Genomic DNA, 26,801 nt, shown 5'->3' with positions numbered 1-26,801 from the left:
AAACAGAAAACCAAAAAACATCGCAGACAATTAATACATTCATCGTCGTTATGTGTAGCCGTGATGGTTAAATGAGGGGGGCATGAGAAAAATGTGCAAAATGGACCTAGTGTTATTATCAAATTAGTTTCGTACTGCATCCGACCCGGCTGCCCTTAAAGGGAAGCCAGCGGACAGCAACAGCAAATCGGTCTATTACTGTAAACATATTAGCACTTCACTTGGACAGGCTGCGAGGGGCATGATGTGGTGCAGCGTTTCGGTGGAAGTTTTCGGTTCTTCAATGCTCTGGTGTTGGGTGTTTTAGTGCAACAGCTGCTGAATGCGAGAGCCTCCGTGTCTGGTGGGACATTTTCTATTACCTTTCTTCCTGGTTTGTTTCAGCAACACTAGATTTGATGAAGTGCAGTACGTACTCCGAGCTGAGCAAACAAGTGTCATAGAACCAACCGTTGGGTTTCTAGTTGGTGACCGCATGATGAGGGCGAAGATTTGAATTGTTTAGGTACATTGTTCGTAGAGAGTAGCGACAATAAGCTTAAGGGTGAAAGCAACATTTCAAATTCACACAAACATTTCCAGTATGATTTTTGCTTCACGATCGGGACAAATCGAAATGGAACAGAAAGGAAGGAAAAAAGCGGTTACACGACCAGGGCCGACAAAACAGCAGCAGCAAATGGAATCATACTAAAGAAAGCGCATAAAACCCTACTAAGTGCTCATGTTTTGCAGACATATGCAAACGCAAAAGATACAGTTCTTGCAAACAACGTATAAAATACCGTCAACCATCACACGTTATAGAAGCAGTATTACAATGTACAGAATAATCTTCGTATGACGCCATGTGTAGGGGATTCATTTTGATTTTGATTGAAATGTTACAAATTTCTGTTTCGGTCGTAATGCATTATTTAGTTAGCGAAGGTAGAAAGGGAACGGTCACCTAATGGTGGAAAACAGAATCGGTTTATGATTTTTCCTTTCTTGCCAAGACCCTTGTACTGCACGCATAACGTAGCAAAATAGACGTGCACGAACTGCATGTGTTTGGCAAAACGAATGACCAACAAGCAACAAACAAAACAAAACAAAACAAAAAAAAAACATTGGAATCTGTCATTCAAGTATAAATGTGTCATTATCATCATCCTCACTGTGCAAAAACAACACATACACACATCTAGCGTTACAATACTGGGACAGTTGCGAGTAGAACTTTATTTTAGTCTAAGTAACAATCACATCGACTTTGAAGCTAGTATAAAAAAGGGAGCACACAATTGAGTATTGGCGAGATGTTTGAAGACATGCGAAGGTGTAAGGGAATTTCGAAACAGTCCAGGGCTGCTCCAGTCCAGGGAAACTGTACGCAAACAACACACAGTTCACGTCAAATTCAATTAATCGTTGATAATTCAGTGTTACCAGAACAATCGACTTATGGGTATGCGTGTGTGTTTGTGTGTGTATACGTTCATGTTTTAAAGGTATTTCTCACATCTTATTCGAACCCGAATACGCATCTACATGTGCCTACTCAACAGCAGCAGTGGTAGAATGGGGGAAAAAGCAGATTATTCACGTCCCACAGATATAGACGTTCCTCCTTAGCTTAAATGAACTGGTTAACAACGCTGCACATGGTGCACTATCGAGTACTGTGTACAGTGATTGAAGGACGTAACGCCGTGTAACGCTATTGTAACGTTCGTTACACTTTGGGCGGCAGACGTATGCATCTGTCTGGTTTGCTTATCAACATGGCCGCACGATAGGCATGCATGCTCCTTTCTTACATATCTTTTTCGCAGTAAACAATAAACTTTCAAATGAGCTGCGTTGTAATTTATGTCAGTTGGCATTTTCTAACTCGCATAGCTTCAGTTTTTTTAAAGAATCATTGCTCTTTCAAGTAATGCAATTTTTTTAAACTACAAACAAGTATGTCTGCTACTTTCACCAAAAGAAGCTGACAAAATGCAAAGCTACTAACCGATCTTGCTTTATCCTGTTCGCATGGTTTAATCGGGAAAAAGTTGAAAATGTTAGTCAGTTGGCACTATTTTTGCACAGAATCGCCGTACGGTGCACGGTGCGAATAAACTTGAACCTGCGTCTATCGCTACAAATATTTATGAAGCCGAAACCAAAGCGCACCGAAGCGTACCAGAATTTAATAAACCTTAACACGCAACAGCCCCGCAAGTGAAATGGATGGACGGTTTGAAGCGTATGCGTACGTAAGAGCTAGTACTGTTTCTTAACCAACCGGCCGACGTAAAACCAGAGCAAAGTAAATTATTGGTCATCATAATTGTTGTCATAATTAAAAGTATATATATACATATATATATTTAGCAAAATATATACGAGGAAAATCTGGTCCTATAAATGCGCCGGTGTTTATAAGCGTTACTGAATAATTGAGATTTCATATGAAAACGGTAAGTAGTTGATGTAAGCTACAAAGATTAGCAGTCAGCGTTTTGGTGTTGGAAGTTTTTTTTTTGGTTAAATTTCTTTTATGCGGGTTCAGTCTCGAGAGTAGTGAAGTTGCTTTCGCTGCTGCGCGATAGATCTTGTCGATCATCCTTTGATTGGACGTTGACTAGATTGAGCTTGGAATGTTATTGCTTGACTGCACTGGAGAACATTGTACGCAGACAAATAAATTTTCGTGCTGTCTTAACAATGTTTATTTGTTTGTTACAGTCGAGAACAAACCACAAAGGTCAACAATAGAATGGCCACAACAATAGGACCGGACCATCAAAATGCACATCATCCACGAATACATCATCATCATCATCATCATCATCATCACCACAACCATAACCGAGTATGCCGGGGAAAAGGCAAAGAAAAAGGAGGAAATGCCTTGCCAATAAGATAATAAAATTTATTCAACACAAGTGGTGTTGACAATACGGCACTGGACCGTCATAATCAATTGTAAATAAATAAATAAAATAAATTTATTTTATTTAATTTCGCTTTTTGTAGAAATGTTGGATACTGGGTGGAGTGAATATCTCTGATATAATCTTGAAACTTTTGTGGCAGTCCGGTGGTATAAGCGACATCGGCGGTGGTCTTCAAACGGCAGGAACGGGGTTCAAATTCCATCATGTGACTCCTACAATGGATTTACGATATTAAAATATCATGGCAATTGGTGTCACGATATTTTGATTCATCATAACTTTTTTTCTTCTAAAAATACAAAAAAGGGAATAAGTTAGGACATAATAATTCAGTGAGTCAGACTTATCAAGATATGAGGTATAAAAGTCCGTCTTTGTTGAGGGTTTGAGCCTAGAGGGTCATTCTCCCCGTTCACTCTTTTTTATTGGCATAACGATCTACTAGGTCACGCTCGAATGGTTTACTACATTTATTAGTATCACATTGTTGAATAGTCAGTTCTCGGTATGGCGGAACTGTTCGGATTAATTGCACAGGTGTCTCCTCCACCATCGGATTGCCCTTGTGAATAGAGTGGTTCTCTCCATGGATATCAAAAGGCTTGTTTCAACAATTACTGATGAACTGACTGACTGTACTACAGTGACTTTATTTTATATCAGTAAAATCGTTAATGTAACATTTCGCCTCATTAACAGGACTGCAAAAGACCCAGACTCTAAGCGTCATTTTTTTTCGTTTAGTTAAAAAAAAATTAACCGTATAAAAAAACATGGTTTAATCTAATACAAACCTATCGTATATGTGGATTACATATTATGAAAAACTATTGCCTATAAAACTATGGAAACTATTCTGACATATGGCATACGGCTTAGTTTAAACTATTGCTTAAATTTCTTTGTATAAATTACTGATGCGTAAAAATCTATTTCGGTTCTGCTGGAGTTTGTCAGGTGATAGGATTGTCGTGAAATCAGTTTCTAGTTGGCGGGAGGCTCGGTGTGTTGTGTATCCATGGCAATCGGTGACCTATACGAAGGCGGGAAAGGACTCGTTGGATGTGGCTGGATTCGGTATCTTCCCATGAAGGGGTGTTGTGCTTGATAGGACGGAGTTTCTTGCTGAGGTCTACGTTGTGCCAGGTGGTGTTCCAGTGTTGGGCGATGATGGTGTTGGTGAAGCGGATGGCATCACTCGGCATTCGTCAGGACGAAGCCGACCATCGTTGGCAAGTTGGTCGGCTTTCTCGTTTCCGTTGATCCGTTGATCCAACTGAAAACGATTGTCGGGGATGCAGATATGGAATCTAGGAGCTGGATGTGGGGGTCTTTGAAGGTGACGTGTTCCAGGGCAGCCAGAACACAGTCACTGGCGCTGAAGATGACGTTCGGTCGGTCAGTCTGATTTGGTTGGTCTATCGGTTCGGCGGAAAAGATGGAGGTGCGATTAGGAAGTTTGATGGCGCAGTTGTCCGTGGTGGAGTGGTTCCCACAGCCGGCTGAGTCCAGATGAACGGAGCCTTCTGTAAAGATATGATGTTTGAATGTTTGTATTTAGTCTGAATTAAGTGAGTAAAGGTACTATTGGCGATTTGGCTGCTTTTTCCGGTTCCCCGGAGAGAGCTTTAAAGTTGCCAGTCTACGGCACGGCAGGTGTACGGAGATGGCAGGAACGAAATCCCCGGCGGGTGGATTGGATGATCGTTGGTAGTTGTTGGTTGGTGAGTGTCTGTAGTTCTGCGTTTGCTCTGTGCAGTTACGTCGAGTCCTTTCTCAAGGATCCGAGCTGCAGCTTCCACTAGTTGGTTGCTGATGATATGTTCTTCTAAGCGTCATTGAGTTCGTTTGAAAACTTCTTGATCTTGATAAACCTATCAAATTCAAGGATTAGATACGAAAGTAATTATTGGTTTTTCTCTCTCGAAATCGCTTGGTAGGTTTGTTGTACATATGAAACGCCTACAAATTCTTAGGATTAGAACATTTGAATAAGACCTGAACCCTGCACCTGAATGATTAGATAAACGTTTTTCCATTCTTTCGTTCCCTTACTGCCCACGTGCTAGAGCTAGCTATCAAAAGATTTTTCCGTTTTATGTTTTTTGATGTCAACGACCCTACTAAGAAATCCGGAATTACCTGGGGGTGATTTACGGATAGGTGACCGCAAATTTGAAGTCGTCCAAAACTTCACCTTTCTCGAGTCAAAAGTCAGCACCGAAAACAGCATAGAGATGGAGTTGCGTGCTAGGATGCTTTATAGTCCCAGTACTCATATACGACTCTGAGACATGGCGGCCCTGTCCAAAACAGACGAAGCCCTCTTAGCTGCGTTCGAGAGGGAGTTGCTCAGAAGGATTGTTGGCCCCGTATGTGTGGAAGGACAATGGAGGAGCCGCTACAATGATGAGCTGTACGAACTGTATGACGACCTCAACGTCGTGCAGCGAATTAGGCTCGCCAGGCTCCGATAGGCTGGCCATGTTATACGCATCCTTTTAGGCCGTCCACACGGACAGAGGAGGCGTGGTAGGCCCAGATTGAGTTGGAAGGATGGCGTGGAATCATCCGCCATCAAGGCCGGGATACCGGATTTTCGCACGACAGCGCGGGACCGTGAGCGGTTCCGGTTCCGGAAGACTGCAAAGCGGTTGTAGCGCCTAATAAGTGAGTAAGTAAGTGTTTTGATGTTGTAACAATAAATAAATGATTCATATATAAGTTTAAAATTTTTAGCCAACTCGAACTGGTTGGTGACTGAATTCTCATATACATCATTGATTATAACTCTGACTTGAAGCTTTTTTCCTTTGGATCATGTAGCCCTGGTCATTTAGCATTCACTTTGTAGCATCCACGCGGCAATCCATTAGAAGAAACAGCCGACAACAGCCAGAGTTGAAACAACTCTGGGGCTAGGAAACAGGTATAAATAGCGGAAAATAGTGAGGCGAGAGGCAGAAGGTTTTGGCAAGCCACAGGATCAACAACGGCAACAATAAAAGAAATCCAACGCCACTTCATTGGTGACCCCGACGTGATCGTACGTGTTCGGAGAGGAGCTGCCGTTTGAGGATCACGAATCAGCGAGCAAAAGGGAAACAGAAAAAACCAAAGACAGGCGGCAAAAACAGTTCTTTTCAGAACTTGAGCTACTTTATACGCTACTCAGAGTTCTTTTTAGAATTCAAGCTTCCTTTTGATCATTGTCCTTCCCGTCTTGGTTATCATCACCCTCTGGAGACGTTTCAACTGAGAGCAGCATCGTTCCAGAATATCACCCGGTTGCCAACCTTCTCAGTCCGCGGCCAAATCAAACACGTGAAGTTTCGTGACGCAACGTGAAAATTTTTGTCGTTCGGTGGACGCGTGTGAAGTGTGAACGTGTAGAAATTTTGTGTAGTGTGTGGACATTTTCAAAGAGTGTAGTGAGAAAGTTCCTGCGCAAAAGTGAGCTACTAAACACGACGCGCGTGTGCAAGTGAAGACGTCTCTAGCAACAACCCTCATCTCCCACACTCCAGATCGGCGTCTTATCCCAGTGTCGTCACTCACACCTTGGGACGCTTGATTCGCACAGCACCACACCGTCTACCTGCCATACCGGCTACACCGTCAGCAAGTAATCGGGACGTAAGTTCTTTCGATGATAAGAACCCCGATAAAAACCATGGCGACAACCAACGACGAAGATCAGCCCACGCAAACCATCCCGCTACTCGATGGTTATGATGAAGCAACCATCACCACGCCGCCCATGACGCCACTTCCAAGAGAGAGAAGTTCCGTCGTCCAGCAACAGACTAGCCGCGATGTCATCAGTTCGGTCAAACTGCCGCCATTTTGGACCAGCTCGCCAAATACCTGGTTCATACAGGCGGAGGCTCAGTTTGAGAACGCCGGAACGAAATCAGAGCGCACCAAATACGCTCATCTTCTGACTGCGATGTCGCCTGAAATACTCGAAAAAGTGATCGACATCGTCCAAAATCCTCCGACCAACAATCGCTACACCTTCTTGAAGGACGCTTTGCTGCAACGCCTGTCGATCAGCGAAGAACAACGGATCTCCAAGCTGCTGTACAACGCCGAGATGGGAGATAGCAGCCCTTCAGATTTTCATCGACGACTGATGCAACTGGCCGGATCTACCGAATTCTCAGATAAGTTGGTTTTCGTTTATGGTTAGGGCGTCTACCGAAATCAATAGAAATTGCTATTATTTCCATGGCTAAAACTAACATTGCGGAAATATTACCCATTGCTGATAACATATGGGAAGCGTCGAAGGGAGCATCGGTTAGTGCGTGTGCCTTAAAGCCTGGTCGGAATGAAATCTCGGAGCTTAGAAGTGAACTGTCAGAACTAAAAAACCTTGTTAAGCAAATGCATGTCTCACGCGATCGCGATCGATCAGTTCCACGTAAAGAATTCCGTAAGCGCAGTCTCTCGCGAGGAAGAATGCAAATGAAAGGGAAAAAGTTTTTTTGTTGGTATCATAACAAATATGGTAGTGCGGCAACGAAATGTGTTAAGCCTTGCAGTTTTGTAGCCAATATTGCTGACAAGAAACGAATAAATTCCACGGATACCGAATCTGTTGGAGAATTCGCATATTCATGCCGACTTTTTCTTCATGTATCAGTGATTCCCTATTCAGTTTTCGGAGTATTAACAAAGTTTAGTGATATTTTGGTTGCAGCAAACGGAACTCCTATTCCAACGTTTGGAGTAAAGTTTCTAAATGTTTCACTTGGATTGCGACGATCTTTTCCTCATTCTTTTGTGCTTGCTGCAGTAAACCATCCAATAATTGGAGCAGATTTTCTTAAGCGATATGGTTTATTGGTCGATCTACGCAACAAACGATTGGTGGATCCACTTACCAATCTCTCCACAAAAGCAAGTATAGCAAAGGTTGATACACCATCGCCCAAATTATTTGCTTTTAACGATGTGTATACAGGTTTGTTGAAGGAGTTTCCATCGCTATTGGACTCCCCGGATTTCAACAAACCGATTAACCATCAAGTGGTTCATCACATTCATACCAAGGGAACACTTCCTATCTCAAAACCCAGGAGACTTGACCCAGTTAGGCATAAGGCTGCCCACGCTGAATTTCAGCATATGCTGGAACTGGGCATCTGCCGTCCTTCTTCATCGCCAGTGTCATCACCTTTACATATGGTTGCTAAAACCAATAGTGATTGGAGACCATGTGGGGACTATCGTCAGTTGAACGCGGTTACTATCCCTGACCGATACCCAATCCCACATATCCAAAATTTTGCGATGAATCTGCATAATTGTTCACACTTTACCAAACTAGACATTATAAAGGCATATCATTTGATTCCTGTTGCCCCGGAAGATGTGTATAAAACTGCGATAACCACACCTTTTGGTCTTTTTGAATTCCTAAGAATGCCTTTTGGTCTTAGGAATGCTGGACCCACTTTTCAACGGTTCGTTAATTCAATTTTTCAAGATTTGGACTATGTTTTCGTTTACATCGACGACATTTTAATAGGAAGCACTTCTCAAGAGGAACACATTACACATGTGAGGGAAGTCCTGAAAAGGTTGGCGAAGAACGATGTTAAACTTAAACATTCCAAATGTGTATTCGGCGTACCCCAGCTCGAATTTTTAGGGCATCATATTGATGGCAAGGGTATTACCCCAACCAAGGATAAAGTTGAAGCAATCAATACTTTTCCTCAGCCAAAATCATTAAAGCAGCTACAACGTTTTGTGGGAATGGTGAATTACTACCATCGGTTTATTCCACGAATCGCCGAAATAATGAAACCGTTGCACAAACACATTGCCATCCACACCAAGTTAAAGTCAATCGCTTGGGATTGGTCTCCTGAATGCGAAATAGCTTTTCAAAAATTGAAATCTAGTATTGCTCAGGCCACTTTACTCAAACATCCAAATAATAATGCTAACTACAACATAACTACGGATGCTTCAAACATAGCAGTCGGAGCTGTGTTGCAACAAGACAATAATGGTACTTGGGAACCGCTAGCATTCTTTTCTAAACAACTGTCGGAGGCTGAACAGAAATACTCCACTTTTGATAGAGAGTTATTAGCGATTTATTTAGCCATCAAACACTTTCGATACTTCATCGAAGGTAGAGATTTCTTTATCCTAACAGATCATAAGCCTCTCACTACAGCTATGCACTCTAAAGCAGATAAAACTCCCAGGCAATACAGACATTTGGATTATATTTCACAATTCACCTCCGATATTCGCTATATTAAAGGGGAAAGTAACGTTGTAGCGGATACATTATCACGGATTGGGGAAAATTGTGAAATTGGCAGACTAGATTACAATTCCCTAGCTGTAAGTCAAAAGACTGACCCGGAATTAGAAAAGCTTTTAAAAAATCAAGCTCCAACATCAAAATACAAAATCGATAAATTAAACATAAACAATCAAGAGATATATTTTGAGATGTCAACCGGAAATAATCGCCCTTACATTCCAGAGCATTTTAGATTTTCACTGTTCAGGGAACAACATAACATATCTCATCCCGGAATCCGAGCGACTAGAAAGCTTATATCTTCTAAATATTTTTGGCCCAGTATGAACAAAAATGTTAATGAATGGACCAAAACTTCATGTTGTTTTTCTTCCGTCTTTTTTATCTATTTGTTTAAGAAAATTTCACTATAAAATTTTTCCATAGCGAAATGATCACTCAATGTACAGTTCCATCTGCTTCAATAAATATTTATAATGCATTTGATGACATAATTTTACAACGCAAAATACGTGTCGGAAATATTTTCAGTACACTTGAACAAAATTTTAAGCACTCAAACCGTTGATCAGGTTGTCGTCTACAGTCTAGACCATGGTAGCACATTACTGCAGCTGTCATGCGAAAAATTTCGAACATCCTTCGAGGGAGCGACTTTGCACAGGCTCCACCGAACCATCATCGTTGGTATAGGGTGTAATTTTCGAAAAGGCTTTTCGGGGGCAGTTTTCCTTTTTTCGCTCACTGTCGCCTGCATGTTTTACCCGTTTGCCATCGCGGTAGGACAGTTTGTCCAACCTAAGCGCCCGTGCGTGTCAAAACTCGTGATCGAATGAGTTGCGAACGCAATCGCCCCGAAAAATTCGCCTCTTTTCCTTGTTCCGGCGGTGCTGATTATTCGAGGGCAGCTCATTCGACTCACGTTTGGTGACGGTGTTTGCAAGGGTGCTTTCGTTCACGGTGAAAGACAGCAGAACCGGGGCGATTGTACAATATTTCGCCAGCAAAGTCGTACAGACGGGGCGTTAATGTGAAGTTATTGCGGTTGTGCTTGAAGTGTGATAAATGAAGTAGTTGTGCAAACGATGCAAGCGAGATAGCGAGCGAGGGTTAAGGTGTGTGCCCGCGTGTGTGTGTGAGCGAGAGAGAGAGAGAGAGAGAAGAATAGAAAGATATAGAGAGAAGAAGATTGAGAGGGGCGTTACAAGGGAAGAGGAATAGTGGCCACAGGTTCGGTCGGTGATTGCGTCTCGCCCCAAAAGTACGTGCGGAATTGTGTGTCCCGTCGAGTGCGCCCCACTGGTCAGGAAGGGAAATATTTGCCGAGCTTCGTACATTCCTTTCCAGAGTGCTGCGGATGCTGCGGATTGAGGGGACAACGTGCCTGCTCATACAGTGCCATCCTGTGCTATCTAACATGTACCTGTGTACGCGCGCGTGTGTCTGGTGAAGAATTTTTGCAAATCGAGGCAAAACGGATGTGGATGTGCCAAGCAAGTGGCCGCTAGTGAATCGAGGTGTAACACAGGAAAGAAGGGAATTTGCGAGAACCATCTCCTTCGGAGCAGGTGTACGAGTGTCTGTGTGTGTGTGTGTGCATACGAAGGAGGCTGAGGGCTGTAGTGTGTGCGGAACATTGATTCACGGGCGTTGGAATTGACATCGGTTGTCACCCGCGGTAGCTCTGTTCTGTGCAAGTGGTTTCTTTTGGGGTTAAACACGAGTTCTCGAAGTTTGCTCCCAGGCAGTACAGGAAGTTCAAGAAATGCTGGTGCTGGTTTCTGCTGGTTCGGTTTGGCTGTATGATTGAGTGTCCCACGTTGAGTTCGAAACGCTCGGAAGGGGCGAAGCCGATCGGAAGCGAATGGTGGGCCGTAGTGCGAATACTGCCTACTGCTGAAAGGCGTTGGTGGTGGTGGCTCTAACGCCAGTGGTGGTGGTCTCAGGTGAAGAGTGCCGTGTGGAGGGGAGGGGGTGAGTGTTGAGGAAAATTCGGAGGAAAACAACGACCCGCACTGCGTCTGCGCGCTTCCAACTGAGTGAAAAGCGATGAAGTGAACTGCCCTTCAGTGCCTGCCGCACACAACGCATGCAATCATACGTGCACACACACACATCTCTACACACAAAACATCCCTTATACACGCATACACACACAGGCATTCTTATACTCCCATACAAAAACACACACACACACTCGCTCACTAACTAACGACTAACGGACAGCGCCTTGCCGTGGAAGCGAGTGGAACGAGGAAGGATATTCGAAACTCGATTCAATCGATCGTTCAATTCGAACAGTGCGTGTCGGCGATGGCAGAGTGCTCCTGCGAAACGGGTCGGTATCTTCCACCGCGCTACGTAGGAGGCTCTGTACGGTAGTGAACTCGGCCGCATCGGAATCGGCACGAGAGTTCGAACGAAACGAGGCGCGGACTCTCGGCCCTCGGTACGCGCAGGTTGGCGCGTGTTACTGACCGGTGCACGGACACCTCCCCGATCGGCCACGGGTTGGAGTGAAGCGTGCGCCCAAAATCCGCAAGTTTCGTAAGAAGCCTCCACCCGGACGATGGAGCCGGACGTAGCAGTCGTGCCGTCATCAGCCCTGTCGTCGTCGTGGTCGTCGTCATCTTCGCCGTCGTCGTCCCGTGCCGCCGTACAGCTGTGAGCATATTGGGGGATCTGCGGTGCGCGGAACAAACCCGAACGGAACCATCCCAAGCTAATCGCGTGGCCGTGCCGCGTCGCGCTCCAGCCAACCGCCCACCCATTCCCCCGGCCATACTTTCCGGCGCAGGAGCTGACGGATGTCGTGTGTAACACCAGCAAGTGTCGATGCAGCGAGGGGGCTCAAAACAGTGCCCCCTAGTTCGTTCTTTTGAGGCATGTCGTAATGGCAAGGGAGGTAGGTATCCTTCTCGGCTCCTGGCATCGAAACCGGACAGTGTCCACACCTCATGCCCTCATATGTTCTTGTGTATGTGTGCGTTCTCGGTGCAAGTGTCAACGGTTTCGAAACGTCCGGCCCGTTCGTGCGGGTTGCCGCTGTCGGACGTAATAGTGCCTGCGGGAGGTAACGGTTTTGAATGCTGCATCGTTTCGTATCGAACTGGGTGTGAAACACATTTGCAGGAGTGCGCTTTTTTCGCCCACTCTCACCACCACCACCACCACTACCATCATCCACTTGCGGAGAGCTTTGGTGAGAAAGGGTCCGGCCCGACAGCCACCAGCATGACAGCTTCCGTGGGCGGGTGAAAAGGTTAATGAAAACAATCCCAGTTGAATACCCTGTCGTTGACAGATGGAAGTCATCGTTAAGTATACCTTGGTTGGGGATCCGTAGGTGCTGTCAAAACACGACTTGGTCAAAAATTCCAATCGTGTGGGACGTGGGCTGCGGACTGCGGGTAAAAGCTTAGTTTAAAAAATTCGTTTAAAATTGAGAGTGTAATCTTTTATTTTTATTTCAACTTTTGCTTTTGCGGAATGCCACGAGTGCTTCAGTTTTAGATCAAATGATGCAACTTTCCAAATTTTGGAGAAGAAATTTTAAAGGTGTAACATCACTGCAAGCATTTATTCACACGACCTGCGCCACATTCAACATGTGCACCTGACAGTGCTTAGTGCCTAGAATCTGTACGGGTCACATCCACTGTACTGCAACTGATACGAAAGCATCCTACAAGTATGGTACGCGTTCATAAGGCCATGCAGATGATCATAAGTGCAGGTAGCTGTCAGTGTCGAGGAACTCCGCTGCTCCGAAGGATGCTGTGAGAGCCAAATTCCGTGACACCCAGGGAGCGACACTCGCCGGAGCACAGTTGAGAGTGGCCGAGCGGCGTTCGCAACCAGAGAGTGCACAAGAGAGTTGGCTCGGCGTGATGGGTCAGCAGGATGTCTCGCAGTTTCCGCGGACTCTCGGGAAAATCGGGATCGCTTTTCGCACGGTACTGGGTTGCGGTTGCTGGTGTGCGTTCGCCAATCGGGATAGGAAAACGGAAGAAAGGCAACCCGTTTACCCGTGGTGCACGGGACCGTGGTACTGGTGGTGGTGGCGTCCGTTTTTGGTATATAGGGATTGTAAATTTATTGCATTGCAAGCGCTACTTTGTCCGAAACGAGGTTACACGACCGTGCACCGTAAACGACCGACTGTCGATGCCAACTTTCGGTCATGAGGGCAGTGCACTTTGTGTCATCGTGCCGTAGCAATCGTCGAGGTCGCGCTACCGTGTGCTGTGGTTCGTTTGGGGCTGGAATTAAGTACTGTGATGTTCGACGCCGTTTCTTCTTCGACCTGTTTGTTCGTCGAGTATCGATGTTGAGAACGAGTTTCGAGCAATATATTTTTGGTCACGCTATCGGGACGGCCTCAAGATGGTCATTGAATTGAAACAGAATAGCTGAATTGTGTTTGGAAGTACGAGTGCAAAGCGTCCTTAGCGTCGATACTGTGCAGCATCTTTGGAATCAGGGATCTGTGATGGCGATAAGCCACGTTGTTGAAACGATAAACCTGCAAAGAAAGCTAAACCGTCAGGAAGCTTTCTAGACCACATATTGCGTGAAGTGAAGGAAGCTAAACATTCAAATACAAGGATGTAGTACAACTTCGTTTGGGCGAGAGAAAGGAAGGAATAAAAAATCAGACAGATCCTCACGGTACGGTACAGCGTGCACCAGGATAAAAAAAAAAAACTAGTGGAGGTTCTAGTGAAGTACCTCGCGAGAGTAAAAGCAAGCGAGGCAGTTTTGTAGTGAAAATGTAGGGCAAATCAGTGTGTGTCGTCTGCTGTGTGTGGTTGTATCCTGCTCCGAGTCACTATATAGTACATAGAGTAGCGTCTTGCCTGACCGTTTCAACAGCTCGCCCTCCGATCAACACTCAGTTCTAGCACAGAATAGGAGGCGAGAAAGCGAATTCCTGATTCTTTTTTTATTTTATTTGTATTATCCCCTGTGTGAGGTAGAGAATCAAAGGATTTTCTGCAAGCTCTCGCATACTGTGTGATCTTTGCACTGTCAAACGTGGACACATTTGGAGGTGCTTTGGATGAGATTTGCGAATTTTCGTGTACTATAAACATTCGATACAAAGCTAGAGTTGGGTGACGTGTTACTCGTTTGATATCTAATGTTCTGACTTTGGAGTAAACTATGATCAAAAGGTCGAAATCTAAGTTGTGCAGTGATGCATTTGCAGAACTTAAAGGATTGTGTCAATAATACTGACAATGGCAATAACAATAAATTGATACTCCCTGTGATGTGCTGAGCAACAAATGTGCATAAGACTGTATCCAGTCTAGCCACAAACCAATAATCCATACAGCAACGTTAAGTTATTCTAAGCCTAGGTCAATTTTCGGCACATTGCTATTGCTAGTGTACCATCGTAGCATTTGTAAACCTCATCGACAAAACCAGTGCCAAACTAAACACGGCAAAAGTTCTCGCCGCCATCATCCGTTTGCAAATAAGCCTGTCAGCGCAGTACAGCTCTTTGGGGATGCACGTTTGCCCTAGTTAGAGCGGCAGCGCGCCTAGCAGAATTACAAAGGGCAAATTGTATCCCACGCTCAAGTTGCATCACAATAAGGAAGTGCCGTGAATTGTCAAGGAGCTGGTCGGTGCATCATCGATCGGAGTCCCGGAGTTACCTCCACCATAAAAAAAGGGCTTAAAAGATCAGCACATCATAGAAAAATTGGAAGAAAAACCAGCAACGGCCCCACATACAAAACAAACACTCCAGCGAATAAATAAATATAAATTCTGCAGCCACATCAGTTGCGGAATGGAAAGCATTGCAATACAATGCGAAAGTTTGCTTCCCTCCCGATCTTGGGGAGGCGACCAGCGATGAACCCGAACTCGCTACAGGGCCGTAGGCGATCAAACCAGCGGCAGTAACAAAACGCTAAAACCAAACACACGCTTGCACAGTACGGTGCATCGATTTGTTCGTTTCGGGGGAGGCAGCATCCGCGTGTTATAACTACTGAAGATGTGGTCTGCAGCACTATGTACATTGGGCGTTTCGAAACCGATTTGGGGCTGCAACTGTTTGAACTTTCGCCAAGGAATGTCCGTGGTACGTGTGGCCCTACAGATGTGGCTTAGCCTTTATGAAGAAACCGAAGCACAAACTTTAATTAGAAACTGCCTGTGTCCCGAACCACCTCCCCCGACCCGCTCTGGAATCGATCGTGTCCACTTAGAGCAGGTTGCAAGGGCGATGGCAATGGTTGCAAGGCAGTTGTGCTTCATACACCAACCTTCCGTAGAGCTGGCGTATTTCTCATTACAGTGTGTATGCTTTCATTTGCTTCATTCTTTCCTCCATCCCCTTTCTTACAGGAGTCTCGTGGCAAGAGGCCTTTAAAAATCTGGGACAGTTGGCGCAATGTCCGTAAAGGTCTCGTAGTCGGTAGCTTCGAGGAGCTAATAGTTAGAGGTACGTGCACACACCAGTCCCATTAGTAATGGTCTCTGTACAATACAAATAACATAAAAACAAAAAATCAACCGGGTAAGATGTGATACAGCACGATGTGTGGTGTGTTGGAGTTCATTTTCATTGATTTTACACGTTGCGCACGGTGTCCCCCTGCAACATGATTTGTACGGCACGACAACAAGCTGACATTGTTCAATGGCAACGATTGTGGTGCAATAGGTAACCATAGGAATCCAGCAGGTTCCAGTACGCGTTAACTAAAAAATAAGAAGTCCTTAAAATAAAAAAACGAACAAAACATCCCTCCCCACACACACACACACACACACACTTACGCTAGGAGTTCACACATGCAGGAACGTCCTTACTCTCGTCGTGGCTAGCGTACCAAGGTACACACGAAACGAATTGGACCGACATTCGGTGAGTAGAATGCAAGTGACCGAGTAATGGAAAGTAGGCCAAACTAGGACACAACCAAACTGCCACTGCCAATTATGACTGGAGATGAGCGAGTGAACGTGCGAGCAAGAGAGAGAAAGAGAGAGATAGAGAGAGAGAGAGAGAGAAAGATAGGACCACATGCACACATGCGAAAAAACCCCCAACGTCCAAGCAGTACAGCAAACAGCGTTTTTCGGGATGGTGCGAGAGAATGGAAAACTTACTGCAAGAGCGCGTACGCCAAAAGAGAAACCAGGAGAGCCGCAAAAGTGTAAGAGCGCCAGAGAGTGAGAGTGGTTTTCGGTCGTATCCCAACTCAGTCTCAGCGAAAGTGAGAGCGTGCGGAAACAGTGAGTGGAAACCGTTTTTCACGTGTGGGTGGATGAGTGGAGTTACCCTTTTTGCGGAGCCTTGGAACTGTAGCCGTGAGTTACTGTGCGCCCTGAGTGTCAATCTCTCTCTCTCTCTTCCTTACGATGATCCGAAAACTGTGAAAAATTGTGCGATTCTCCCTCAACTGGACACCATTCTTCCATATCTGCTGGCTCGAGGAACATTCGAATTTTGTTGGATAATTCCTAACCCCCCTCCCCAGCCCAGTCGAAGTAAGTTGCCATCAGCGTATCAAAACAGTTCTATCCGAAAACAAAGTTAATTCTATTGCACAAATAGACACTCTTACGGGGTGATAACAGACGAGACATTGTGTGCTAACTAGTTAAAACCGAACGCGCGTCTCCATTACGGTGCTAGTTTGTGAATAATATAGGCTCGTTCTCTCCTCTCTCACTTTCTGTATCCTGACGGTAGAGATGGTTTAGTATACGGGCGATAACCAGTAATGGCAGAAGCAACATTCCATAAGCCCACACCGTGCTGTATCATAACCGTGTGATTTTGTAAAAAAAAACCATTCCTAAACGTACCAAATTGTGCGTGTGGCTTGCTCTGTTAACGTGATAGTAGTATCCACAAAACCGTAACCCATTTAATATGGTCTCTCATTTTATTTCGCGCTGCACATTCGATAGGAAAAGACAAATTAGGAGTGCCAGCCTCCGAACCCGTGCGACTGGTGTTGGAATGCGACGGCACGCAGGTGGAGGATGGCGAATACTTCAGGACGTTAGCGAACAATACGGTACTACTCCTATTGCGGCAAGGTGAACGCTGGTATCCTACGGGGGTTGATGTAATTAAGGCTGGTAAGTAAGCGCACCCGACCGACATACCTGTGTGACAGATGGTTTACCAACTTCTCTACATCGTCCGTTCTTCCTTTTTTTTTTTTTTTTCAATGCTCCTCTCCCATCGGTCAACGGTAGCAATATCAGCAATACCAAAGATCGTTTGCGAAACAATACATGCATTGGAGCTGCAGGATGAAACACCCTCCTGGAAGATTATGGATAACAAGGGTCGAGTCACAGTTGTGTTGCATTGGGATCAACGGCAAGGCGGTGGTCAAGGTGGCGGTGGCGGCGGCAGCAGCAGTAGCGGCGGTCCAGGGCCTGGCGGGCCCGGTGTCGGTTTAAGCAACGGGCCGACGTCGGACAAATTTTCCCCCTCGAAGAAAAGCCTCTCCACCCAAAACTCGATCGACAAATCGTCCGTGTCCAGCCAGCCGCGCTTCCCCAGCCCCCAGATTACCGTCATCAATCACGATGATCCGCAGTCCCAGATTTACCATTCGGCACGGCGACTCTCGAAACAGGGCGGCTCGTTCGACAGTGCCGTCGGGGCGGTGCACGTGCACACGCCCGAGTGTGCGCACCATGCGCATATGCCCACGCGTGCCGGCAGCCCCGGTGCGACCGAGTGCGACTTTCACTGTTGCGCACTGCACGAGGAGGGGCGAAAGATTGCGGTGCACAAGAATGTGGCCACCTCGCCGATACAGGACGGGTCCGCGAGTCCGCAGCCGCCACCGAGCAGCATGTCGGACAGCCGGCGTACGTCCACGACCAAGGGTCACGTGCGGTTCCTGGACATTGGGCCGGAGCGGGACAGTTCCGAGAGTGAAACGGAGAACACCGTCATGGAGGACGAAACCGTGACGTCCGAGAAGTTTCTGCTGCTGATCGACCAGCTGTCCGTCGATCAGAAGCGCCACCTTAGCATCAAGGATATCGGCATCATACTCGAGCGGCTGAGCTCGAAGATACTGGATGTCGAGCGGTTGGACCGCGAGAGCGAGTCCGACGATTGCTACAACTGGACGATCAAGGCAACGATACGTGGCGATGCGCTGCGCGAGCTAGGTGTTATTTATAATGGAAACTATTACGCAATATCAGAGCATCCTGGCTACAAGGAGGAGAACGAGGAGAATGGCGAGGATGCGGAGGAGGAGGACGAGGATAGATTATAAAATCGGTTGCATGCTATGCGATAAGTTAGACTAATCTGTAAGCCACCGAACGTTGGTCAAAACCCGTGGCACACTGAATCGTGAACGACATCGTGGCCGTTAGTACAGTGGTGCGCCACCCCCCCCCCCCCCCCCTCACGTGCTCGGGCGCAGCGTATCCTAGTGATTATCTTTGTATTAAGCCGCTCGAGGCGGTCGCGGTTGGATGCGGGACAAGCGATCATCGTCACTCACTCACTCACCGTTTACCTGGGCAGGATCGCTGATCGCTGGGGGGTAGAGCCCATCACTTCCGTGAGGACATTTGTTTTTGGAAAGGAACTGGAAACAGAAATACTAGTATTTATCTGTATGTGTGTGCATGTGTGCATGTGTGCGTGTGAGCCGGAGAATTTTGTACCCGTTGTCTAGCGGAAGCGGAAACATCCACAGACACAGACACACTCTACACTTCCTCATAAACACGTAGCAAACAGAGCACATCCACAACTACTGTGTAGCATTTTGTATGGCGTACGATTCCTTTTATGCGGTGATCGGTCCTCGATCGTTAGTCGGTTTGCCAAGGTAAACTAAACGAAAAAAAAAAAAACAAACTTTGTGTCAAATGAAGCGAAATAGTGCCAAACAAAACCATAAATGCGTCACTTTAGTGGACGATTTCGGATGGCACATAAACAAACAAAACAAACTAACCGAGTTGCGCACTCAACGTGCACCAGTTATTCCACCAAGTGCAGTTCAGATAGATGCAGGGAAGGAGCATCTAGCAGACGATAAAGGAGAACAAAATTTGGTTACGTCTAGTTCAAACAAAAACAAAAAAAATTAAAACTAACTAAAATTCAACACAAAAAAAAACACACACACACAAACACACTTACAGAACAAAACAAAGCTGGGCTAACGCCAGAGTGAGATCTCGTTGAGATAAAGTTTAAAAAAATGCGATTAAAAAACCCTTAACCATGATAAAGATAAAAGTAAACGACGCACTGTACGCCATAATTGCCCTTGGAAAAAGGGATCTGAAAATTAAACACAGAAGGGGACAAGAGAAAGAGAGGGAGAGAAACAATACAAAAGAAACAGACGAAACAAAAGAGTAAGAAAACAGATTAAGTGAAAAAAAAGTTTTTAAAAAGCTGCCATTTACGAACGTAAATAAAAACGAACAATATTCAAACGAAGGTATGTGTGTGTGTGTGTTTGTGTATGTGTAAGCAAACAAAGCAAAACAACAAAACACACTTAAACACGGAATATCAAGCACGATTGAAGGATGGTCGCTCAACTCAGTGACATAAGTGTTGCAGTTCGTAAACCATGTTTGATGATAAAATAGCGTAACAGTAACAGGTAATCGCAACGTTATAACGAGCTGCAATCACAAAACAAAACACGAAGATGGAGGGGATAAAGCAAAAACAAAACAAACAAACAAAACAACCGCACATCATTGTAATCATTACTTAGGACAGAAAATAACGAAAAAAAAAAAAGTATTACTAAACACCTGTGCGCGAAGCTGTAGATTATAAGATAAAACGAAGCAATTAAATTAAAAAGGAAAAAAGTCAAACTTTAAAAACTGGCACCGTGAAAGAACAAAACAAAAGCAAGACAAAACAAAAAGGAAATACAAAACAAAATATCGTAAACGGACATGTACGGTCGAATTAGCTTATTATTAAACAAAGCAACAAACAAACAAACGGTGGTATAAATCATACATTCATTCCAAAACCCGGAAACGGCTGCGGCCGCTATCGTAAAACCCTGTAGCAGGGGCGTAAAGTGAAGCAACCCGGGGCGAAACGTGCAACTAAGGACAATTTCAAGCAAATAGGGTTAAAAGCCGTACACTAGACTAGATTTATTTGTAAAGTAGCGAACAATGAAAGGTTGAGGAAGACAGAGAAAGGGGGGAAAGGGTGAGAGATGATGGCGTTGGTCGCCATCGCCATCAAGTTTGATGATAGAGTTTGCATAAATTTCAAATGAATCACACCCATTTACCAGCAGCCGGAAGTGGACACTAGGAACCGTAAATCGATAGTTAGAACGATGAGATAATACAACACCCTCAAACAAAACACCTACACAAACCAAAAACAAAACCATAGTGGCAATGGCAAGTGTGCTTGCGCTCGCTCGCTAAAACACACACTTAATAATAAAATACATTTAATTGCAAAACGTTTAGCAACGATTAGTAGACGCGTCCCAGATAACAAAGCAAAGGAAACAGTTGTTATAATGAGTGAAACATACATAGTTGAAGTAATACAGCGATGAAAAAACGGGATTACTATAAAGCGACAGAAGTGAGAATAAAACAGAGCAAAAACAAAGCAGAAATCAATAACAAATTTAAAGCGAGCATCAGGCAGCTCAACTTTGCAAGGACACACCACAAAGCATGGTAAAACTATGCGAATTTGATGATAATCGTCCACAAAGAAAAACCCCAGAAATGATCGCCAACTTCAAAATTATACGCTCCAAAATCTTCATAACCAAAACGACAAACAAACCAACACATTCTCGTACTATGAAACCCCCCTCCCCCCCCTCCCCCGCTAAGTGAACGTTCTACTTGCACCACTCTCCCATGAATACATGAATTTAATCGAAGAACGAAAGCCGAACAAATAAAGCAAAGTAACAAACAAACGGGCAAACAAATAAAGGAAACCAGTAAACAAAACACTTGTGTGTAACAAATAGAGCAGAAGCGTTATTAGGGTAACAAGTAACACAGCAAAAAAAAAAAAAAAACGAAAACAACAAACGAAACAAAACACATTAATCAATCATAAGCGATTCAACCCGAGCACACCCAGTCGTGTGTGCGCGAATGGTCGGGCGTGGGAGCTACAGTTGGTAAAATAATATATATTATATTATTGATAATGGGCGGCACGAGCAGATGTTATCATCCGGCACCCTTACCCGTTGGATGATGACGGTGCGCTACCTGGCACACAAACACCGCATTGTTTGAAGGAGTCTGTGAAGAGGAGTATTAAAATGCAATAATCATTAATCGGGTCGTCAAAATGGTTTGATGGGCTAGCATAGAAATAGCAGAAAATGGTTGGACGCGCGTGTGACCCCATGCTATTTCGGTTTGTATTTGTTGCCCTTTGATTTCACGTACGTTCAGAGCTCAGATCTCTGCTACACATCCAACAGCACCTAGGACGAATGCATTGTTAGGAAGGAGGACGGAAATGGGTGTACGCGTTGGATTGGAGTTCGGAATAAAAGCAAAGAAAAAGCCAACTTGATGTATTAGAAAACTACACACTGCACATATTGCTGTGTATGCGTGTATGTGAAGTTATGCATGTACATGTGTATATTTGTATGTGTAGGTGTGTTTGTCTGACTATGTGTGCGTTTGGGAGGGAAGATGGCGCGGGATGGTGTGTTTTGCCGATCGCCAATCGTTTCGGCTTAACACGCTCGCACAAGGAAAAAGCTTTTTTTGTTCACACATACACACACGCGCACACACGCACACCTGTAATCAATCAAGCAAAAAAAGCTCACCGCTTTAGGGTGGACGTTGTTCATGGGCGTGCTGGCGTAAAGTTTTCATTTTTCACATATCCTGACACCCCTCTAGCACTATCGTTAGTTCGCGTGCGTGTGTGTAGTGTATGTGGTTTTAAAACGATCGATTTTATTTGTCACAAACCGTACCTGTATACCAGGGTTGTTAGAGCACTGTTCACAGTTTGAAAACGTACGAACGGAACAGAACAAAACCTATCTTAGTCATTCGCCAGTCCTTTTAAATCATGGTTTTACTCGTCCACAGCTAATCATCGGACACGCGATTGGTCAACACAGTTGTGGCATCAGTTGTACTTGATTCTTAAGTCGCTCGTGTAGTAGTACATCACTGCCATTAGTTTTTTCGTGCAGAAAAGGTTAGAAACGCCCGGAACGAAATCTAGAAGACTACTTCCAAAGCACACGCTCTATCGGTGAAAGTAGTGACGCGTTTAGTTTAAGGATATTTGCTACCAATGGTTTAGCAGCAGGAAGACAGCACCAACATTATCGTAGGTTCAATGGTTGATAAACGGTTTAGTTTGTTACCTGTCAACGAGCTACAATTAACTCACAATTAAACGCCGAGACGCACCGAACGACGCATACACTCTTCCATCTTTGTTCAACATGGTGTTAAAGTATGGTTGAGTACCGCCAACCACTTAGACAAGACAAGACTTTTTGACAGCACCGAACCGAACGGTGGTAACCTTCCAAATAAGCCAAACCGCATATTCGCTACAATCCTGTGCCAAATGTGCTACAACGTGTGCCCGCTGGTAGAGTTTTGTAACGTGTAACAACTTTTACAATCTAGAATCACTAGTGAATAATACTTTCGCTTGTTTAATTTATCTTTGTTTGAGTGGTTCTTGAAAACGAAATTGTTGCAATCGATGGAATGAAGTACGAAACCGGAAGTTAAGGTAGACTTTTCAAAAGCAAGCCTACAGGGCTGTAAATATACATCGATAAGCAGTTAAAGCGAGCAAATAAAATGTGTAATGAAATGCCATTTGTAAGATGTAATCAATTGCCAGCGCAAATGCTTGCATGCGGGTTTACTCTCGATCCTGTGTTTAGATTATTATTATTTCGAGTTTTCCGTACCGATGCTGATAGTAAACGGCATATGCCGAAGAATGTATATGAATGGATGTGTTAAGTTGTTAATCCATTGTATATGTAATGAGTGCACGTTTTAACCTTATCGGGACTGCCGAGGAGGAGTCCAGTCATACACGTGTTTGCTTCAAAGCATCAGCAAACATTTCATTTGAAAGTGTGTTGAATATTTTACCACAAACACTCAATCAATTATCAAGAATGAGGCGATGCTATTTAGGTTTTTTCGTTCATTTAAGCAATCGAGTTTTGATAGCGTTTTATTTTAGAGTTTAGTATGCAACTTTTCGTACACAAGTACACAGTTTCACACTGACAAGAAATACTGTTTTATACGTGTTTATTTTGGCTTGTGTGTATTTTTGTACAATTTTCAGCATACCACTAACAAACTATCGATGCGGGAAGCGGTTGTTGGGAGCGTTGTTCAATGTACGGAAAATAAGGAAGGCCAAACTAGACCCACGACACTACTACTCTATGTATACATAAGGAAGCGTATAAAACACCTCTTTTAATTTGGGTTTTAATTTTTGGGAAAAGATGAGTCAAATAAAACAGAAATTACTACGTAAGAACTGGATCCGCGGTAAGACGATAGAAGCAAGCAACGTACCTAAACGTAATGGGAAATCATATGAACGAAGGGCTTTTGAATCTGCCCACAACCCCAAATGCATGTGAATGATCGTGTACGATGTTTTAGATGTTTTCACTAACGATCACTCTGATCACGGGGCCCCGGGGTCGTCGGTTTTCCTATTGCGAGCAGCAAATCAAGGTGACATTTACGTACAAATGTTACGAACGAACGTCTTATGGCGTCACAGTCACACAGTCGTTAAAAAAAAAGAAACATAGCAGTAAGCCGAAGCTGGAGTACGCGAATTCTTAGACACACAGATAGCGAGATAAATTATATCCGACACTGCCCTAAGCCCTAGTATGAACACAAAGCCAGAAGAACTCTGAGGTTACAAGCAGACGGTTATGCTGGTGTTGGTGTTGGTTGGCGATCGCAAACGTTGGGGCGCCTGGGATCGTCAGCTATGACCCCTTTCCAAGAGTCAACGAGCAGTCAACAAGCAGTGCTAAACCATCAGTAAGCAAGTTTGAATGAAACGAAAAGGCACGCTAACCAAACAATAACTGTCCAGTGTTGCATTCAACTCTATTGCGTCTAAGCAACAACCCCCCTATAGTTGCAGCAGGATACACAAATCACTGGAAGGAAGTAAGGCGTAGGTGAACAAGCGCCAAACATACTGACATGCACCTCTTAACATGCGCTCACTTTAAACAAACATACTACGCAATGCAATGCCGATGAGGGATACTATCTAACCTAACTAGCCGACTGTTTGTTTATTCTGAAGGGTAGACAATCCTTCTAAACGCACCGTGCATAGTAGTGTAAAAGGGTTCGTGATGACTCGAAGAAAGGAGCTAATGTTGTAGAACGTTGGTTCCGCCGGCAAACAGGCCATAGCCAGCGGGAGAATGGTAATAAATGGTTAGAAACGATGAAAAATAAATTGAAATATAGCAAAACTTCTAATACAAAAAAAAAAACGATATCGTAACATATTTTTTTAAATATATAAAAGAAAAAAGCGTCAAAAAATATTAAATTGAACGAGCAAGCTGAATGCATGTACGCCAAACCTGCGGCAAAACCTAAACGTATGCAGCAAAGCAAAAACAGAATGGACGTGTGGACGAGTTATAGTAACAGCAGAAGACATCCAAAGGAGTAGAAGGATCTGATGATAAAAAACTTCAACCCCACAATGTGTGTGTGTGAGTATAGGAATCGCCAAAGTTTGATGGGAGTTCAATCAAGAGAAAAAAAGAGGCAATTTGTGAGAAGCTAACAGAACTTATCGGAGTATTTAGTGGCTAACTAACTACAAATACAAAGAAAAAAAAACCCCAGGAAAGGAACTATACTACCAAAACAACAGCACAACAGTGAAAAGGAAGAAGAATTAACAATTTTGTTAATTAACATACTGATTGATTACTCCCCCGAAAAAAGGGACTCTCGTAAACAAAAGCAGACACATACACAAACATCTACAGAACACACTCACACACACATTGATTAAAAAGTCGAATTCATTTAATACCTAGAATTATTAATCTAAATATTCAAGTATTTAAATGGTGATCGGTAGATTGTGCAATGTGCGAGAAAAGGTTGATGAAAAAGGGAGTAAGAAGAAAGAGAAGAGAGAGAAAAAGGAGAAAATAAAAGAAGCGAACGAATTAAACGGGTTTTGAATATAATTCTACAAAGTATAAAAAAAAAAACAAAAACAAAATAGAACAAAACGAGAAACAAAATAATGCAACACAAGCATGCGCATGCCACGATCGCCTGCGAACTACGCACCTTAGTAACAAAAGTAATGCGCATTCGGGTGATGTCCCGCATACGAATAGGCTCCAACAATTACACACACACACACACACACACACACGCACACCACAGATACATAAACACAAAAACATATATACAAACATACCTACACCTGATACATCTCTGACTCCTGACACTGCTGCCATAAGTAGTACACACTAGGTCGTGCATAAATGCCAGCAAAAAAGAATAAAGCCAAACAAACAAACAAACAAACAAAAAAGCAGAACAAAACAATCGGCAAACCGACACCGCATATAGAAGAATGTGGCCAGGATTTGTTTTTTTTTCTTCAAAATTGAGATAAAGTAGGCGCAAATATGGCGTTAGTGCCCAGGAATACTAAGATTCTTACATACATACACAACTCACACATACGTACACACACACACACACCTAGCCGTATTCGCGATTATAAGCAACGCGACGATTGCAGAGACAAACAAGACGAAAGCGATCCCCGTCTACTTCCCATACTCCACACTACTCGCCAAGCCTAATTAATTGGTTCGGTGGCAACGTACGCAGGAAGCATGAGGAGAAGAAGCAAAAAAAAAGAAAAACAAAAAAGACATACACACACCCACACACACACACATACGGTACGATGATAACTAAGCGCTAGATTATAAATGCGCCCATAGATCGGTAGGTGTGGATCCTAGTCGAGCGCAACGATCGATCGATCGATCGGTCGATCGAGCTGAGTAGGATACCAAAGTCGGTTATTTCCAGTCGGAGAAACCCCGGCAAGTGGCCGAGTGGTGACAGTGTTACACAACAACCAAAAAAAAAAACCAGAAGAAGGAAAATGCTGCCGAAGGAAAGTACGCAACAAAAAAAAACATGAAAGTATATTTAAAGAAACAAAAGAAAAGTAAAAAATAACTAATGTTTTGTATAGAATATTTCTGTTATATTATGTAAAAATTATTTAAAAATGAATAAAAATTAATCGCTTAAGAAGTTTAAAATAAAATTATAAATAATGGATATCTCGTACGTGGTACTTCGGAAATGGGCAGCAAAAACATTGCATGACAGAATTGCGCTGTTAAAAATGTCTCCAAATCACTGTTTGTTTTCTACAGTTGCTGGTCAAGGATCTGGATACGATGAGAAAGAGCGTTATATAATTTCAACAAACAGAAAGAAATTTATATGGATGAAAATGAACTAAG

At 44.0% G+C, this 26,801-nt stretch overlaps 1 protein-coding gene across 3 annotated transcripts; it reads left to right on the top strand.

Moving 5' to 3' along the window:
- Positions 1-11,995: 11,995 nt before the first annotated feature.
- On the top strand, positions 11,996-18,561 carry LOC126562198 (uncharacterized). Of its 3 annotated transcripts, none has more exons than XM_050218642.1 (4): positions 11,996-12,127; positions 15,592-15,688; positions 17,167-17,340; positions 17,461-18,561. In XM_050218642.1, the coding sequence occupies exons 1-4, from the start codon at positions 12,116-12,118 to the stop codon at positions 18,504-18,506; spliced, it is 1,329 nt and encodes a 442-aa protein (XP_050074599.1). In that variant the 5' UTR covers positions 11,996-12,115; the 3' UTR covers positions 18,507-18,561. The 3 variants fall into 3 exon arrangements, with proteins under 3 accessions (XP_050074599.1, XP_050074598.1, XP_050074597.1); XM_050218641.1 differs by lacking the exon at positions 11,996-12,127 and adding an exon at positions 15,219-15,325 and having other exon boundaries at positions 17,470-18,561; XM_050218640.1 differs by lacking the exon at positions 11,996-12,127 and adding an exon at positions 15,219-15,325.
- The last annotated feature ends 8,240 nt before the right edge of the window (positions 18,562-26,801 follow it).

This window comes from Anopheles maculipalpis, chromosome 3RL, assembly GCF_943734695.1.
Source record: "Anopheles maculipalpis chromosome 3RL, idAnoMacuDA_375_x, whole genome shotgun sequence".
Taxonomy (NCBI): Eukaryota; Metazoa; Arthropoda; class Insecta; order Diptera; family Culicidae; genus Anopheles; species Anopheles maculipalpis.
The sequence above is the reverse complement of the archived record's forward strand: the minus strand, read 5'-3'. Positions and strand labels throughout refer to the sequence as shown.

Coding starts and splice junctions, on each gene's coding strand:
- LOC126562198 (XM_050218640.1), top strand. CDS start 15,239: ATGTGGTCTGCAGCACTATGTACATTGGGCGTTTCGAAACCGATTTGG. Junction 15,689..17,166: donor CGAGGAGCTAATAGTTAGAG/GTACGTGCACAC, acceptor CACATTCGATAG/GAAAAGACAAATTAGGAGTG. Junction 17,341..17,460: donor GGTTGATGTAATTAAGGCTG/GTAAGTAAGCGC, acceptor GGTCAACGGTAG/CAATATCAGCAATACCAAAG.